At 40.9% G+C, this 19034-nt stretch overlaps 1 protein-coding gene across 3 annotated transcripts; it reads left to right on the top strand.

The window, feature by feature from the left end:
- Positions 1-37: 37 nt before the first annotated feature.
- Positions 38-16566, top strand: LOC106604436 (lysosome-associated membrane glycoprotein 2). Of its 3 annotated transcripts, none has more exons than XM_014199045.2 (9): positions 38-344; positions 5850-5965; positions 9325-9535; positions 9648-9809; positions 10046-10239; positions 10487-10606; positions 10750-10804; positions 11031-11201; positions 14983-16566. In XM_014199045.2, the coding sequence occupies exons 1-9, from the start codon at positions 299-301 to the stop codon at positions 15123-15125; spliced, it is 1218 nt and encodes a 405-aa protein (XP_014054520.1). In that variant the 5' UTR covers positions 38-298; the 3' UTR covers positions 15126-16566. The 3 variants fall into 3 exon arrangements, with proteins under 3 accessions (XP_014054520.1, XP_045573959.1, XP_014054521.1); XM_045718003.1 differs by lacking the exon at positions 14983-16566 and adding an exon at positions 14254-14975; XM_014199046.2 differs by lacking the exon at positions 14983-16566 and adding an exon at positions 11667-14048.
- The last annotated feature ends 2468 nt before the right edge of the window (positions 16567-19034 follow it).

Genomic DNA, 19034 nt, shown 5'->3' with positions numbered 1-19034 from the left:
AATAGTATCTTTTGATTGGTTGTTTGGGTGATGTGTGTCACAAAATAAACAGGAACATGATTCTACAAAATCCATATTTTGTCACTTATTCAGGGGGAGAAGTAGCAACTACGTTTATTCAAAGCACATTTATTGTGGAGTTCTGATACGTGCTTATTATAGGAAGCTCTGCCCGCAAGTCATATGACTTTAATTTCCTGGCGCTTTTACGGTAAATGAGCTCGAGCTGCACATTTGGAAGGTAGCCGAAGTCGAACGCTGTTGTTTCCGGGTGAAGTGTTTTGGCTACCAAGTTATCATGTTTTGGTGCGCGTTTGTGGTTTTGTTCCTGGCTCTTGGAAATGGTATGTTTAGACAATTTAAAGTAATATTGCTTTGTGTCACCGTTGGCTAATATTGTGGGTCACAAAAGAGGAAACTTTCGGTGCTCCGTCACTTCAGGCCTATCCTCTACCAGACTGTTAGCTTGATAGCTATTTATTTTCTACGCCAGTAGCTAGCAAACAAACGTTAACTATAACTTAGTTTAACGTTGGTTCCAAAAATAAATTGATATCCATAATCTCATTCTTGAAGTTTATGGAACTGTTGACATGTCATGCTTATTTAGCTAGGTAACGCGCCTGCTGTGTTATTTAGCAGTTGCAGATAGGACTTCTTCCCGGATGGACAGAGGAAAAAAACGAGTTTTCCCTCTATTGCTATAACCCCAAGTCATGTTTAGACATTGTATTTGACTTTATATTGTCATTTGTGTCTATCAAACCTCAACCTGTCAACAATCCACCAGTTTCATTCACCCAATTTATTTGGAACAACATGTGACAAGATGACTTGGCTCAGAACACCTACCTAGCTACTAATCTGCTAACGTCGTTAGTCACTTTGTTGCATGACATTTTCGTAGCTATCCACAGCAACCAGTTACTGTTGTAAATCCAAAATCTTAGTTTAAAGGAAATTAAGGTTTCACACCTCAAAGGTTGTATCTTATTTAGCTAGCTAACGTTACCTAGCAAGCTTGTTGATCAGGAGGTTGTCTCATGACCTCGCTACAGATTTTACCCCAGATGAAGTGATATACCAACGATTGGTGTCCATTACAAGTGAGCCCCATACAAACTAACCTGCTTTCCTGTAACGCCAAGTAATGGACACCAACAGTCGTTGGTTTTTAACATTAGCTCGCGTACAATCTGTAGCAACTCATGACCAAGCATCTCTTGATTGCCCTTTGCCAACAGTGTTGTTTAGTTGTGAAACGGTGGCTGACTGCTGTGAAATCTTAAACCAGGGATCAACTAGATCCAGCCGTAAAAATAAATCCAGCCGTAAAAATAAATACGTTTAGCTTTCTTCCAGTCAACTTGTAGTCTAAACAGATCATATTTGACAAAAATATAATCATTTCAAACCTTGATTAAATTTGGGGACATTGCCCTGCTTAGGGTGCTGTCTTTCAGATGGGATGTTAAAAAGGGTGTCCTGACTGTGGTCAATCAAAATCCCATTAAACTTATTGTAAGAGTAGGGGTGTTCACCCCCTCATGGGTAAAGTCCCAACCTGGCCACATTCCATCATGGCCACCTAATCATCCCCCTCATTCCTAATTGGCATATCACTCCTCATGTTCTCACCTGGCGCCGGAGTAGAGGGCTGCTGTTTTACGGGTTCCTATCCAATTGTGCTATTGTGTTTTTTTTTTTTTTTTTGTACTTTGTGAACCTTGTGAAAAAGACCCTTGTGAAGATGGACAAAGATATCAAGCAGTGTGTTGGTAATGCAACAGACGGAGCAGCTAATATGCAGGGACAATACAGGGTCTTCTCTGCATTGTTAACAGGAGAGTCTCCTAACCAAGTACACGTATAGTGTCCTCAACCTTGTGCTGACTGACACCACTGGGGTTGTTGTGGCAAGTGAATCCCTTTTCTCACTACTGAATGACATTGCAGTGTTCGTTCAAGATTCCTACAAGCGCATAAAGCTATGGGAGGAAACCAGTGAGGACAGGTGACACAGACGGCTTGATGTAATTGGTGAAACACACTTGTGGGCCAAAGTCGAGTCCTTGAGGAAAGCCTGACCATGCACTTCACACTGATGTGGTCATCACGATGGAAAGAATTGGAAAGGATGCGACCATAAATCCTGCCAAGGCCCAAGGGTACGAGGATGCTCTCCTAAAGTATGAAACCATACTTACAGCTGAGGTTTTTCTCAGGATTTTTGAGCAGACGTCCCATCTCTCTAAATACTTGCAAACAAGTAGCATGGATATCGTCACAGCACTTGGTGACGGGAACGGGGGATAACCTGAGAAAGTGTGCCCGAGACTTTGTGGGTGTGAAGAGGGCAGCAGACAACTTTGAGTGGGCCAATGACATTCTGGAAGAGCAGCAGGACTGTAATGCTGAAGCTCAGACTGCTCTCCCAGAGAAGAGAACAAAAAAAATGAAGAGAACCAGGTCAGTTGGCAGAAGATGAGCCCATTGCTAATGCTAACATGGATTACAAAATCAAGAGCCACAATGTGGTACTGGACACTTGTTGAAAGTATTCACCGCTGTTATGCAGCAAACGCAGTGCTGTGTGCAGATGTCTCCTGCATGAATCCGAAGCATTTTCCTGAGATCAGAGAAAAGGGCCTTCCAAAGACAGCCATGAAGGAGCTCAGCAAATGCTTACTGGAATTTGATGAACATGTCACTGTTGAGGCATTGCAGGCTGAACTGATCAGCCTTGCACAACAGTGGGAAAGACTAAAACAGTCAGCATTGGACAAGTTCAACACCAGGGCTGCCGCTGCCAGTGATGAATCATGGGAAGGCTTTGAGGATCCTGATGAAAGTGTGGAGTTGGTGAGCAGAAGTTGTTCCACATGTAAAAATTGACTCAGTGTATAGATGTGTTTTATTTTTGTGCTGTTTGCTTTATGGACACCAGTGAGTGAACATTGTAATCTACTTTTTTTTTTTTTTTAAGAGTGCTTTTTTTACTTGTATTATACTTAAGTTACAAAGTAAGTATGTTCAGTGAATGTGTGTGAAGTTTTTTGATATGCTTGAATATAGAGATAATCATTTGAGCAAACTCTTTAAAAAGAGAATGAGATATACAGAGTGTAGGCTAATCGTTTCGTGTGTCTAGCCTTGTACATTTGTATGTGCTATGATTGGTGTATTCCTAGTGAGTTTGGTGGTGGACCCATAACCATAGCATACCTTAAACTCAGTGTTCCGATAGGCTACCCGTTACATTAACAAATAGGGTTAGCCTACAAAATTTGCCACCTGGTGGTTTGCGTGAACAGGGTGGCCTGGGATGGAGTCAAATTCCTGGCCTGAATTACTGTTTCAGTCCGCCTCTGCAGACCACCATAGTCTCTGTGTCCCAAGAACACCAAGTTAACCTGCCTAAATGACTTTGTCTGCAGCCATGAAGTGCTTTGAAAGGCTGGTCATGGCTCACATCAACACCATCATCCCAGAAACCCTAGACCCACTCCAATTTGCATACCGCCCCAACAGATCCACAGATGACGCAATCTCTATTGCACTCCACACTGCCCTTTCCCACCTGAACCAAAGGAACACCTACGTGAGAATTCTATTCATTGACTACATCTCAGCATTCAACACCATAGTGCCCTCAAAGCACATCACTAAGCTAAGGACCCTGGGACTAAACACCTCCATCTGCAACTGGATCCTGGATTTCCTGACAGGCTGCCCCCAGGTGGTAAGGGTAGGTAACACCTGCCACACTGATTCTCAACACAGGGGCCCCTCAGGGGTGCGTGCTCAGTCCACTCCTGTACTCCCTGTTCACTCATGACTGCATGGCCAGGCACGACTCCAACACCATCATTAAGTTTGCTGATGACACAACAGTAGTGGGCCTGATCACTAACAGTGATGACACAGCCTATAGGGAGGAGGTCAAAGACCTGGCAGTGTGGTGCCTAGGATAACAACCTCTCCCTCAATGTGATCAAGACAAGGGAGATGATCGTGGACTACAGGATGCCCACATTCTCATTGAAGGGGTTGTTTTTGGAACATGTTGAGAGCTTCATGTTCATTGGTGTCCACACCACCAACTAAAGATCATGGTCCAAACACACCTAGACTGTTGTGAAGAGGGCATGTCAACACCTATTCCCCTTCAGGAGACTGAAAATATTGGGCATGGGTTCTCACATCCTCAAAAAGTTCCACAGCTGCACCATCGAGAGCATCCTGACTGGTTGCATCACTGCCTGGTATGGCAACTGCTCAGCCTCCGACCGCAAGGCACTACAGAGGATATTGCGTACGGCCCAGTACATTACTGTGGCCAAGCTGCCATCCAAGACCTCTATAAGACCTCTATACCAGGCGGTGTCAGAGGAAGGCCCTAAAAATTGTCAGACTCCAACCACCCAAGTCATAGACTGTTCTCTGCTACCGTGCGGCAAGCGGTACCGGAGCGCCATGTCTAGGTCCCAAAGGCTTCTTAACAGCTTCTACCCCCAAGACAACACCTGAACAGCAATTCAAATGGATACTCTGACTATTTGCATTGACCCTCACCCCCATTTTTACGCTGCTGCTACTATCTGTTTATTATCTATGCATAGTCACTTTACTTACATGTACATAATACCTCAACTATCCTGTGCCCCCGCACATTGACTCTGTACTGTTACCCCCCCCCCTGTATATAGCCTCATTACTTAATTGTTGCTCTTTAATTTGACATTTTTTTTAAATGTTGTATGTATTTTTTTAATCTGCATTTTATTTTAGTAAATACTTTCCAGTTATTTTTCTTAACTACATTGTTGGTTAACGGCTTGTAAGTAAGCATTTCACTTTAAGGTCTGCACCTGTTGTATTCGGCGCATGTGACAAATACAATTTGATAGCTGATGTGTGGTGAGCGTTCTGGCACAAAAATGGTCGCTGTGCTACACATTGATAGGGGGAAACTCACCTTATCCCCTATGTAAAGCTCTTTGAGTACCCTAGTTGGTGGAAAAGCGCTATATAAATCCAATTAATTATTATTTGTATTATGATCATGACTCTGTTATACTTGAACAGATTTCCAAAATTAAAATCACTTGGAGTGGATTTTCTGGTGTTTTTAGTCTCATGTCCAACAATAAAAAATAAAAAAATACAATTTCTTTGCTCAAATCTTGGGAGGGGCAAATAAAACCAGTTTGGGAACTGTCTTAAACCCTCCCAGTTAGATAAGTGATTGCTGCTGTCTATAAACCAATCCCCTTGTTATGATTGATAGACGGAATGTGCACATTGAGCCCATGGATATCTTGCCAGGATTCACTTTTAATATTCAATACAGTCAGAATCCTAGTTCTAGTTTTGTTTTCAGTAGTAAATCTCTGATCGCCCGCCCCCCCCCATATGCATAAAATGTATATTTCCAGTAGAATGTTTTCATTTGGCCTGAGCAATGGCCCCAGAGTCCTGTGTTGCAAGCTAGGGCCTCACTCGGGGTGACGTGGTCCCTGTCACTCCAGGTCAAGCCTAACCGTGACCTACCAGTTAGTCCCATGTGAGAGTAATCCGCTGATGAACGGTTTAATCAACCGTTTAAAAATGATTGTTAGGAAATCGTTATTCTATGACGTGTTCCCCACTCTCTGACTTTTACAGTGATTTGAGGCCATTAGGCTACTTATGTAAGGGAAGTAGAAAATACCCAAGACACATGTTAGATAAGCCTTCCTATGCTGGTAAGATGTGTGTTTACCTTGAATTTATTGAAAAGGGGTTTGTTTACAAGTCTTCATGTTTTTTTTGTTATTATGAAATGCAAGACTGTTTTTCTATTGCAGAACTCCACCTGTCACATGCGACTGAGGTGTCAGTCAACAACACAGAGAATAAATTATGCCTCTACGCCAATTTGATGGTCAACTTCTCAGTCACCTATGAAGTTGGTGTAAATAAGGTGCGTAATCTGTATATTTACTCCTATTGAAATGTTTTTAATTTGCAGGCTAGTACATCTAAGCCTTTAGAGAACTCTTAAAACATTCCAGGTATCGCACTGCTTTATTAAAGTGTTGAGTCAAGCTTCGTACTGTGAGAAATAATGTTTTTAATTCAGTCACGGAGAGGACAATACTCCCATTCGGTATTAGCAGAGAGGAGGAGCGGGCGTACTTGACTCAAAATGTCTCCCTCCAGCAGGTGCCATTTTTTCCCGTCGTTTTATGGAGGTCAATAAGTGTCAAATTTGGTCCCAAAACAATTATGGCTTATTTGCTAAGTGAGGTTTATTTTATTGAATATACATTTTGATGAGGGTTGTTGACGTCAACTGCCTGTATTCAATGGAGAGGGATGCTATGTTACTAGCCTCATGCCAGGAATATGCATAGCCATCGAAAGACGACTCCGATATGTTTTTTTTTTCTCAGTCATCACTTGTCCTACTTATATCAATACACTTGTAACAACTTAAGCATTACTTGCAGCCACGAGAGTGCTAGTTGGCTACCGAACAGAACATTAAGCTAGCCAAGAACAGCCACACAAATAAACGGACTACATGAATATCGACTCTGGGTATAGGGAGTAGCCCAACTGCAGGGAAATGTCTTCTGTTTAGTTTTTTTCCCCTGTTGACTAAATTGTTATGGACCAAAATATTGGCACCCTTGCACTTTTTTCAAATAATGAACTGTTTCTTCCAGAAAAGTCTTGAAATTAATAAATATTTTAGTATCCACATATACATGTATTTGGTTTGCAGTTGAACAAAATCAAAAAATCTGAATAATTTACTAAACGTTATCTTATTCCACAAAGAAATCCTAAAATGGCGCGGACAATATTATTGGCACCTTCTAGAAGTAGTTACAAATTAATTTCAAGCAGGTGTTGATTCTTTTTACTTTGGAATTGAACTTGCCTGTGGTGAGTTGCAGGTGTCTGCTATATAAAAATCACTCATTCAACCAGTTTGAATAGAGAAAAGGACTCATTCTCCTATTTCGTGTCACTGTGTGTACCGCAATGAGCATGGAGAAAAGAGAGAATTTTCTGTTTAAGGTCAGATACAAGATTGTCCATGCTTGGCTACATGCTTAGCTACAATCTCCAGAGACCTTGATGTTCATGTTTCCGCCGTATGTAATCTTAACAAGAAGTTTAAGGCCCATGCCACTGCAGCCAACCTCCCTGGATTTGGCCGCTAAGGGGGTTATATGGTGGTAGTAGACCCAAGAGGACTCCACTGCTGAGAGAAAGACATACAGTGCCAAATAAAGTATTCATCCCCTTGGCATTTTTCCTATTTTGTTGCATTACAACCTGTCATTTAAATGGATTTTTATTTGGGTTTCATGTAATGGACATAAACAAAATAGTCCCAATTGGTGAAATGAAAAAATGTACTTGTTTCTATAAATAAAATAAAAAACGGAAAACTGCTGCTTGCATAAGTATTCACCCCCTTTGCTATGAAGCCTCTAAAATAAGATCTGGTGCAACCAATTACCATCAGAAGTCACAAAATTAGTTAGATTGCACACAGGTGGACTTTATTTAAGTGTCACATGATCTCTCTTATTTATTTATATATAATACACACACACACACACACACACAGTTGAAGTCGGAAGTTTACATTCACTTAGGTTGGAGTCATTAAAATTTGTTTTTCAACCACTCCACAAATTTCTTGTTAACAAACTATAGTTTTGGCAAGTCGGTTAGGACATCTACTTTGTGCATGACATAAGTAATTTTTCCAACAATTGTTTACAGACACAGTGAAATAATCTGTCACAATTCCAGTGGGTCAGAAGTTTACATACACCAAGTTGGCTGTGCCTTTAAACAGCTTGGAAAATTCCAGAAAATGATGTCATGGCACTAGAAGCTTCTGATAGGCTACAACAAAGTCAAGGTATTGGGGTGACCATCACAAAGCCCTGACAATTCTATAGAGAATTTGTGGGCAGAACTGAAAAAGCGTGTGTGAGCAAGGAGGCCTACAAACCTGACTCAGTTACACCAGCTCTGTCAGGAGGAATAGGCCGAAATACCGGGGGGGTGAACTGAATGTGCATAACTATTCTGTTTCTTGTTTGTTTCTCAAAAAATAATTAGCATCATCAAAGTGGTTGGCATGTTGTGTAAATCCAATGATACAACCCTCAAATCTATTTTAATTCCAGGTTGTAAGGCAACAAAATAGGAAAAATGCCAAGGGGGGTGAATACTTATGCAAGCTACTGCCTGACTGCAATTTGCCAAAACACACCTGAACATGCCAAAATCCATCTGGGAGAGTGAGATGAGACCAACTTAGAGCTTTTTGGTAAAACACACCATCTCTGTTCACAGAAAACAAAATTAAGCCTTCAAAGAAAAGAACACCTTCCCTACAGTCAAACATGGAGGTTCAGTGATATTTTGTGGTTGCTTTGCTGCCTCTGGCACTGGGTGTCTTGAACGTGTGCATGGCATAATGAAATCAGGACAATACCAAGGCATTTTGGAGCGCAATGGTTCAAGACAAAATGCTGGACTGTTCTGAAGTGGCCAGCAATGAGTCCAGATAAATCCCATTGAAAACTTGTGGAGATATCTGAAAGCAGCAGTTGGTAGAAGGCACCCTTCAAATCTGGGAGAACTGGAACCGTTTACACGAGGACTGGGCCAAACTTCTAGTACAGAGGTTCAGGAAGCTTATCGATGGCTATAGGAAGCGCTTGATTGCGGTTATTTTGACAATCCTGTGCTACCAAATATTAAGTCTAGGGTGTGGATCATTATGTCAATGCCATTTCTGTTTATTTTAAATGGATATATTAAGTTCTGAATAAAAAATAAAGGTTCTGTAATAACAGTGAAATAAAGAATTGTGGAGTCCAAATAGTTTGGTCAATTTCAACATTTTGGTGGAAAATTGTGTTACTTAAAGTGCTAGGGTGCCATTATTTTGGGCGATTAACTGTATCCTGTTGTCATGGCTTGTCTATTCACCAGGGTTCATCAAAGTTATAGCCCTTATATAAAAATATAAAAAAAACATTCTTTTTTTTTTGGTTCTCTTTAACTCCCATCTCAGTCGGATGATTTATAGGCCTAAATATTTCCCAGGATATAAAATATTTGTTTCTTTTTTTCCCCCCTCCTAATCCATCATAAGAACGGACACACTGTTATGTCAACAGTACTATTTTCACATGACCTAAGCATCTGAAATAGCCCTGTTTCTGAGAAAGTACTTGAAGGAATGGGATTCCCCTCTTGTCACTTTCTTAATGACTGTCCAATATTTTCGTCCCATTTCAGAGCGAAACGGTTCTTTTTGTACTGCCTGAAAATGTGACAACAGAAGGGAGCACCTGCAAAAACACAACATCAACATTGAAACTCGGTTTTGGGGACGGGCACAGCTGGGCGGTTGAATTCACTAAGGACAACAAAACGTACCAAGTAGATTCCATTGTCTTCACCTACAACCTCAATGACTCAAGCGTCTTCACCAACTCTACATCAAACGGTAACTAGTGACTACACAGCCTTGTCATGATACTGTTCATTCATGATATACCCATTCGGTACTGGTTGATATGACGTTTACTGATATTTGACTGAATCTCTCTTGGGTTTAGAAACCAAGTCTGTGACAGCAAAGCCAAGGATCACCAACGTGGGTGTGGATACCTACTACTCCTGCAAGAGCGAAAATGTCCAGAGAGTAGAGTCTGTCACTCAGACACTGTATGATGTTACTTTACAGGCGTTTGTGACAAACGGCAGCAAAAGTGACACCGGTAGGTTGAGCAAGCATCAGGCCATTGTAGGATCAACTGTGACAAAATTATCTGATTTATTGTGCATAATGTCAAACACTATTACTGTGTCTGTTCTCCAGGGTTGAAGTCAATTCCATTTCAATACAATCAATTCAAAAAGTGAACTGAAGTTCAGTTTACTTACTGAATTGAAATGGAATTGATCCCAACCCTGTTGGTTCTCTGAAAAGTCTTTCTCTCTTCTTCCTACACAGACACTGTATGCGCTGCTGACCTAACCTCCACCACTGTGGCGCCCACCACGACCGTTACCACCACAGCTGCCCCCACTTCTACCCCTACACTGCCCACACCCACCACTGGAAATTACAGCATTGCACCCGACTTCAACAGTACAGCCTGCTTAATGGCCACCTTCGGCCTGCGGATCGGCTTCAAGCAAGGAGACGTATGTATACACATAGAATAGCCATTTTAAAATGGGCCCTTTTGATGTTTTCTTACTTTATCATGCAATTGCCTGTTCAGTGGAAAGGGTTCAGACATGTTTGTCACAGAGAACTTGACTTGTCTATGAAGATAGGTTGTTGTTACTAGTATGTCAATGTTCTTGTTGTTTATCAACCTGTGTTTTCAGTCGAATGTGTTGTTGTACAACTGACTAGGTATCCCCCTCTCCCTTTCCCCTTTATTAGAAAGTGGAGACCATCAACCTGGTGCCCAGTGCGACTAATGTGAGCGGGGCCTGTGGGGTCAACAGCAGCAACCTCACACTGACATCGGACACAATCAAAATCATGTTCACTTTCAGCAACGTAAGTCGACGAGGCCAAATATCTGAAACCATGGCCGTTATTATCCTGGTTGTCTGCATTTAGCTTGTAGACAGCTGGACTAAGGCGGTAGGATGCAGCGTAAGGTCTGTCTCCTGTTCAACGTGTTTCCTTGCTCGTTACAGGACAGCAAGAAGTTCCACCTGCACGCTCTGAACGTCACAGTGAAACCAGCCACTGGTATGCAACCTAGCACTACAAACCCTTTCAGAAAGCACTAGCGTAGAAAACCAAGTCCCTATTTGGGCGTTAGTATAGGATCAACTTTATTGTCCCCCAGAGGAAAGTTGTCTTGGACACAGTGCGACTTTATAAGAATAAACACTATACATTACATACATACACAGTATATACAATGCATATTAAAACCTCTACTCTCTTTGCTCACTCTGTGTGTTACGTCCAGGGGCGGCTGTCGTTGCAGTCAATACCAACATGTCCATTTGGGCTGCGGCGGTAGGCAGCTCCTACATGTGCAACAAGGAGCAGACATTAACTGTCACCGAAACGCTCACTCTCTACACGTTCAAGCTTCGCGTCCAGCCCTTTGGGGTTGAAAAAGGGGAATTTGCTACAGGTAGGTGACTCTGAGATGGTGAATTGTTATCAATACCTTTGTGTTGTGTTAGCCATATGCTACAGCTTACTAGGGTTACTAGAGCCAAATGCAGCAAAAATGCTTGAATAATAATAACCACTATTGGTATCAGTAGAATAGGTCAACTGTCCAGTTCAGTGAGAAACGGCTAAGTATTTAGAGCAGCGGGTAGCCTAGTGGTTAATAGCTTTGTGCCAGTAACCGAAAGGTTCCTGGTTCGAATCCCCGAGCCAACTAGGTAAACAAAATCTGTGCCCTTGAGTAAGACACTTAACCCTAATTGCTCCTTTAAGTTGCTCTGGATAAGAGCGTCTGCTAAATGACTAAAATGTTCATATGTATTTTATACTATGCCATGTTTCTGCCCCTGCTTAAACTGATTAACAACCAAATGAGCATGAGATGTTCCGAGTCGTGCTCATTGATTCTCTCTCTCATCTGCAGCCCATGAATGTTCACTGGATGACACCAGCATCTTAATCCCAGTCATTGTTGGTGCAGCCCTGGCCTGCTTGATTCTCATTGTAGTGATTGCTTACGTGATTGGTCGAAGGAAGACCTATGTGGGATATCAAACCCTCTAAAAAGCAATCTGTGATCATGAATCCAGAACACAGTTTGATCCTTATGTGTCAGGGGGGTCCCAAAGCCTGATCCTGGATTGGCTGTGTAATCTTTCCATTAATGACTAACTCACAAAACTGGAATAGTCAGCCACTCTTAAAAGCTGCTTTTAGACTTGATTAGGCTAGCTTCGCTTAAGTTTAGATTTGAGTAGCTTTGTTCAGGTAAATCTGAATACTCAAAACGCTCTCCAGGACCAGGTTGGACCACCCATGTTCTTTGTGTAATTTCCCTTTTTGTTTGATTTGCTTTGTATTTTTTTTTCCCCCCTTCTCCCCTTTTTTTTTGGGAAAGGAGCGGTGCAGGATTCTCTGCCTCTGTGTTTACCAGTACAGTATAGAAGGCCTTATTTATTGCAGAATCACTGAAAGTGGTTGTTTCCAATGATTCTTGTTCAGTGTAGGCTCTCTTTTGATCAAGTAGCATATTTTATAGAAACTCCAGTCAGAGTACTTGTGCTACTGTTTGCACATTTTCACGAGGAGTTGTGACAATTGGGTGCCGTGCCCTTGTCACGGTGAATCATGCTCCCTCTCCCTCACTTTTTTTTTTTGTTTCATATGTTGTTATTTAATTTCTGTGTACATTTCAGTTCAACCTTTCTTTTGTGGTTTCATTCATCCTCGCAATTCATTGTAGCAGCGCAACATTTTGACAACTTGAACATTTTAGAATTTGCCTCGCAGCTCAATGAGACTACATTGAGTAGCTTTGTTTTGTCTCAGGAACTCCTTACTAACTAACCAGGATAAAGGTCTGCTGCTTCGCTCTCCTCTCTCCCCTTACTGATAATCCACTAGTCACAATAGTTTGAATCTGGAAAGGGAAGACTTTACGACTGAAATCTGTGTGGCCACATTAAAAAACAGTGGTATTATTGGCATATAGTGCTTTCTCCAAGTTGACGTTACCAAACAAGGGATCTGTCCCTATATGTTCACACACAGCACTAGTTGACATGTTTGCCACTAATGTCTGTTTGTCTCAGAATTATGTGTTAACCCTTTGACTGACTGGTTCATTTTGTGAGGTGTGAAATCTACCTTGAAGTGTTAAACTAACTCTGAAAAGTCCATGAGGATGTAAAAGATGAACCTGAAAAGAGAAATGAAACCAAACCCCCTCTCCCGTCATGACATCTTGGCATTAGGTTTCAAAAAGGGATAGCTGTAGTTGACTTATTTGCTGCCATTCAAATGTATTCTTCGCAGATGGTGATTATTTTGTACATATAAATGCATTAAATCGTTTAGTAAGTTTGACGTAAGTTCAAAATGCATGCTGCTCCGGAAAGCTGCCAGTTAGTAAAGGGAACTTGTAAACAGAGCTGGGGTCAATTGCATTTTACAATCAAGACAATTTCAGTAAATTGATTTCTAATTCCAATTGTCCTCTCTGCTCTTCAGTGAGGAACATTTGAATGTAAATTTTTGTTTACTTCCTGAATTGACTGAAATTAAATGGAATTAACTCCAACCCTGCCCAGTTAACACCTTGTAAGTTGTACCTGTCGACAGAGAGTGGTAGTAAAGGTCATTGTCCACAGGATGTGTATATTTTTATACTGTTAGAATGGGATACAATGGGTATTATGTTGTAGTGCGGTGGTCAGCATGAGACATGAATACATTTGATTGCTGCCTTAAATTGCTGTTGATTCAACCAATTTTTCTTCAGATTATGTGAATGATTCATTTATTCCTTATCAAATATATTTGATTCTTGCTTTACAGTCCGGTGTGATGTGTCTTGGAAAATTCACTGCTTTTCTACAAATCCTGTTTGTTACTATGATTCTAAAATTGGCTTCTCAGACCCTGTATAAAATCAATTCTAAAATACCCTTTGGAATCTTAACATTTACTACTCCCAATTTTTTTCATTCACTTGACATGATAATGAATGTTGTGATTGTGACATTTGTGCCTTACTCAATGAAGCTTGTCCATTTGAGATTCATTCAGGTTTGATATCTTTACATTTAATGTATTCTCCGCTAGTCTAAATGTCTCCTATTTTATGAATTCAAAATGCATCATGTTAAGAAAAGGGAATTCCCTATTACAGGACAGGCCCATCCTCCAAATGTAAGATGCATTGTATTTTCTTCTGTGTAACTCCAAACAAATGTTCATTTTTGAATTCCTTTTCAATAGGCTTTTCGCTGCAATAAACGGGAATGGAAATTGTCCCCCAAAACAATGGCGTGGAACATTTTTTTTATTTATTTTACAATTATGAAAATAAGTGTTATTGGTCCCTGGTCATTTTAGTAAATTGCTCTTTGTTTTCCAACTATTCTTGACTGAGAAGCGTCCTAGTATGACCATGCATTCACCATTTTCATGTTTTACCTTTCTTCCACCCTGCAACGTCCCTCATGCCCACTTTCTTTACTGTCACCCAGCGGAGGATTGCCGAGACGATACGACAGGGAGCTGGATCGTTCCTACAGCCGTCGGGGTTGCTCTGGCTGTGCTGGTCCTCATTGTATTGATCGCATATTTCATTGGGAGAAAAAGAAACCAGGGCTCTAGCTATGAGCACTTCTAAATGACCCCACTTGCTATGCAGAGGTTGTATCTTTCCTCATCAGGATACATGTTGATTTTAATTTAACTACAAATTGATATGTGCTGTGCAAAGTTAACCTTACTGTGAAATTCACCTGAAGGAAAGCTCTTTCTCATGAAACAATGAGTTGGAGAAGATGTTTGTGTTAAAGAAATTGCTTGGCTCCGTTGATAACATTTGGCATGTAACAGTTCTTGTAGATATATTTAGAATTGATTGGCTGACTCTTATTCCTCACTTATAACATGGTTGACTATAGATGGCAGATGATGGCCAAATATTTTCCTAACTGCCGTCACTGCCCATGTTCTGACAGAATCCCCGGTGTTGTTGTAGATCTGCCATCACCGAATATGCTCTGACAGAACCGCCCCCATGTTGTAGATGAATGTCTGGGTTCTGATCTGAGGTCTTGCTGCTTTTCGAGCCTCGTCATCTATGTTGTCTGTGAAGAGCTTAACCAAATCCTGTTTCTTCTCTCTTGACTAAAATGTATTTTCTGCTGACTAATTGCTAGAATGCTAATGTCGCTAACTCTTCTTCTGTCTCTTCTCTGTGGCAGCCGTGGAGTGCTTCATGGACTCTGATTTGAGCTTTCTGGTGCCCATCGCTGTGGGCGTGGCCCTCTGCTTCCTAATCGTCCTTGTGCTTATTTCTTACTTGATTGGCCGGAGGAAGAGTCGCACCGGCTACCAGTCTGTATAATCCAACCAATCCCAGCTGCTTCTGCCTCTACCCATTCCTTCCCATCCTCCCCCACCCAAGCCCCCCACAAAACGTTGGCTCCCCATCCCCAAAGCTTCTATGGCATCCGATTGGAAATGGAAGGAAAAAATGCATCTTTCCTTGACGTTACCCCCAGCAAATTCCCTGTTCAGACTCCTACCCTAATTATCACCCCACCCAACAGTAAATTTGAAAGTTGACCGTCTGTTGCTATTTTTTTGACACCAACAATTACTGAAATCATTTACCAACAAAACCTGTCAACATAATCAGTGGTATTGCACCAGGTGTGTGTGTGTGTGTGGATGTAAATTGCATGGAGTGAAGTATCATGGGTCCGCTTAATAACAGGCCATCAGTTTCTTTATTCCCAGGGAGGCTCATACGAATGAGGCTGTTTTTTCTCACTGTTCTGTTTTGTGTTGCATTATATTTCTATGTTTCTAATTAATTACTCTCTTGTATAGAATTAATTGTTGCTTTTGCATAAATGGGGACTTAAAATTGTGCAAAGAATTTATTGAAAGTTAATAGAAATTGAGGCATTGCTATTCATAAGTATCCATTGTTAAATATTTGTGGAATTAGAAAATATGCTATTATTTTTGTGAATTCCCTGTCATTTAAATATTATTATGCCCCCCTGCACTAATCTTCTCTTAGTGTCCCTTTTTATTGTACTAGGACTAACTTTACAAAGACACGTACCAACCAGCATTTGGAGCAGTTGCATAAACATGTGATTTTGATGTTTAGAGAAAATACAATGTTAAGAAGTCCCCTCTCAGGGAAAGGAAGACAGCGGTATTGTCTCGGGTCTGGTATCACAAATGGCCCTGTTAAGACAGAGGCTATAGGGACTCTGCAATAGACTAAACAAAATGTGACGTCAGTTTGCTGTCAGGAGTGTCCCTATAGCCTTTTCCTCTAAAGGCATTTACTACCTGGATCATGTTCAGTAGCTAGGGCGTTTTGAAACTTAGTGAAACGGGGAGGTACTGCCTGAAGAATAACCTTTTTTTCGTTGCAAACAGTTGCTACGGTGTGTCCTTCTGGACACTGCCCAGGCCTCATAATAGAAAGTATAATTTACATATTCTAGCACAAATGATTTTAAGACCAAAGCTTGGACAGAAAGGAAACTTATTTCTAGACCTCTGAATTTCAGAGCAGGTAAATGAACAGCCTGAGTTTTTAATAAACCAGTGAAATGCAGTGTGTTTGACCAAGGATGATGTTTCTATTATCAGGCTCATTTTTCTGTTCCGTACCAAAACATAAGACCTCTGGTTAATTTTGCCTTTTTGTTGCACTACTATTCCCCTCAACCAAGCCTGTCTCAATCCGATGAAGAATGTTGAGATGATGTAAACTTGTTGAACTTCAGTTGGAGCGGGGAATTAAAATAGTTGCTTTCCTGTTTTGTAGCACTTTGCCTCTTCTTTCGTTAACCACTGGTGTTTTCCTTTCCTTTTACTGCGCTTGTTATGACAAGGACATAACGCGTGTGTGTGGTGTTGCATACAGTTGTAAATCTAGCCCTGGCAATGTTACACACTTCTGAAATGTCCAGGCCCACAGATCAAACTTTGATCAGGATCATGACTGTATAACCTCTATTGGCATGACTGTCGCCCAGGATACATCCCAAATGGCACCCTATTACCTAGTGCCTTCAGAAAGTATTCATACCCTTTGATTTGTTCCACGTTTTGTGTTACAGCCTGAATTAAAAAATATATTCTCACCCATCTACACACAGTACCCCATAAGGACAAAGTGAAAGCATGTTTTTAGACATTTTTGCAAGTTTATTTGAAATAAAATATCTAATTTATACTGAACAAAAATATAAACGCAACATGTAAAGTGTTGGTCCCATGAGCTGAAAAAAAAGACCCCAGCAATTTTCCTATATGCGCAAAAAGCTTATTTCTCTCAAATGTTGTACACATTTGTTTACATCCCTGTTAGTGAGCGTTTCTCCTTTGCCAAGATAACACATCCACCTGACAGGTGTGGTATATCAAGAAGCCGATTAAACAGCAGGATCATTACACAGGTGCACCTTGTGCTGGGGACAATAAAAGACCACTTGTGCAGTTTTGTCACACAGCGCAATGCCACAGATGTCTCAAGTTTTGAGGGAGCGTGCAATTGGCATGCTGACTGGACGAATGTCCATCAGAGCTATTGCCTGATAATTTAATGTTCATTGCTCTACCAGAGAGAATTTGGCAGTATGCAAAACCGCAGACCACGTGTAACCACGCCAGCCCTGGACCTCCACATCCAGCTTCTTCACCTGCGCTATCGTCTGAGACCAGCCAACCGGACAGCTGATAAAACTGAGTATTTCTGTCTGTAATAAAGCCCTTTTGTGGAGAAAAACTAATTCTGATTGGTTGGGCCTGGCTCCCAAGTGGGTGGGCCTATGCCCTACTAGGCCCACCCATGGCTGCACCTAATTTATTTATTTCAATTGACTGATTTCCTTATATGAACTGTAACTCAGTAAAACCTTTGAAATTGTTGCATGTTGCAATTATGTTTTTGTTCTGTATACATAAGTATTCACACCCCTGAGTGAATACTTTATAGAAGCAACTTTGGCAGCGATTACAGCTGTGAGTCTCTGGGTAAGTCTCTTAAGAGCTTTCGACACCTGAATAGTACAATATTTGCCCATTTTATTGTTTTCTAAATTCTTCAAGCTATGTCAAATTGGTTGTTGATCTTTGTTAATCAACCATTTTCAAGTCATGCTGTAGATTTTTTTGCAGATTTAAGTCAAAACTGTAACTCGGCCACTCAGGGAACACTGTCTTCTTGGTAAACAACTCCAGTGTACATTTGGCCTTGTGTTTTAGGTTATTGTCCTGCTGTCAGGTGAATTAATCTCCCAGTATCTGGTGGAAAGCAGACTGAACCAGGTTTTCCTCTAGGATTTTGCTTGTGCTTGGCTCCATTCCATGTATTTTGTATCTTGAAAAACTCCCCAGTCTTTCACAATAACAAGCATACCCATAACATAATGTAGCCACCACTATGCTTGAAAATATGGAGAGTGGTACTTAGGAATGTGTTGTATTGGATTTGCCCCAAACATAATGCTTTGTATTCAGGACAAGAAGTAAATTGCTTAGCCAATTGTTCTGCAGTATTTAATGGCTTGTTGCGAACAGGATGCATGTTTTGGAATATTTGTATTCTGTAGAGGGTTCCTTCTTTTCACTCTTTCAATTAGATTAGTATTGTGGAGTAACTACAATGTTGTTAATCCATCCTCAGTTTTCTCCTATGAATACTTATTGACTCAAGACATTTCAGCTTTTCATTTGTAATTAGTTTGTAAAGATTTCAAAAAACATAATTCCACTTTGAAATGATGGGGTGTTGTGTGTCAGCCAGTGACCAACAAATCTCAATTCAATCCATTTTAAATTCACACTGTAACACAACAAAATGTGGAAAAAGTCAAGGGGTGTGAATACTTTATGAAGGAAATGTATTCTCTATAGGCCCTGTTCAAAAGTAGTGCACGATAAAGGGAATAGGGTGTCATTATGGACGTCCCAGTGCTATGTTATGGGTGCAGTCATCAATGGTATATTAGTAGGTGCCCATATTCTTTCTCCTTTTAAGGTCATATGAGCCTATCCCTATGGAAGTTCAATGGGTAGATCTACACTTAATCTCTCCAATGGATTGGTTGGATTCCCATATTGTTTAGTGTTTTGCGCATCAATAAGCCTCAAATAAACAATGTCATTTAATCTGACTTAATACGTTGTGGTTTTATACTTGAGGTGAAAAATCAGGTCATTTGTTTCTGGATTTTGTGTGAATTCCTTAATGTTTATAGTACATAATGACAGATACACATTG

Source organism: Salmo salar, chromosome ssa05 (genome assembly GCF_905237065.1).
Source record: "Salmo salar chromosome ssa05, Ssal_v3.1, whole genome shotgun sequence".
In the NCBI taxonomy this organism is placed as follows: domain Eukaryota; kingdom Metazoa; phylum Chordata; class Actinopteri; order Salmoniformes; family Salmonidae; genus Salmo; species Salmo salar.
This window is presented reverse-complemented; position numbering and strand designations above follow the sequence as displayed.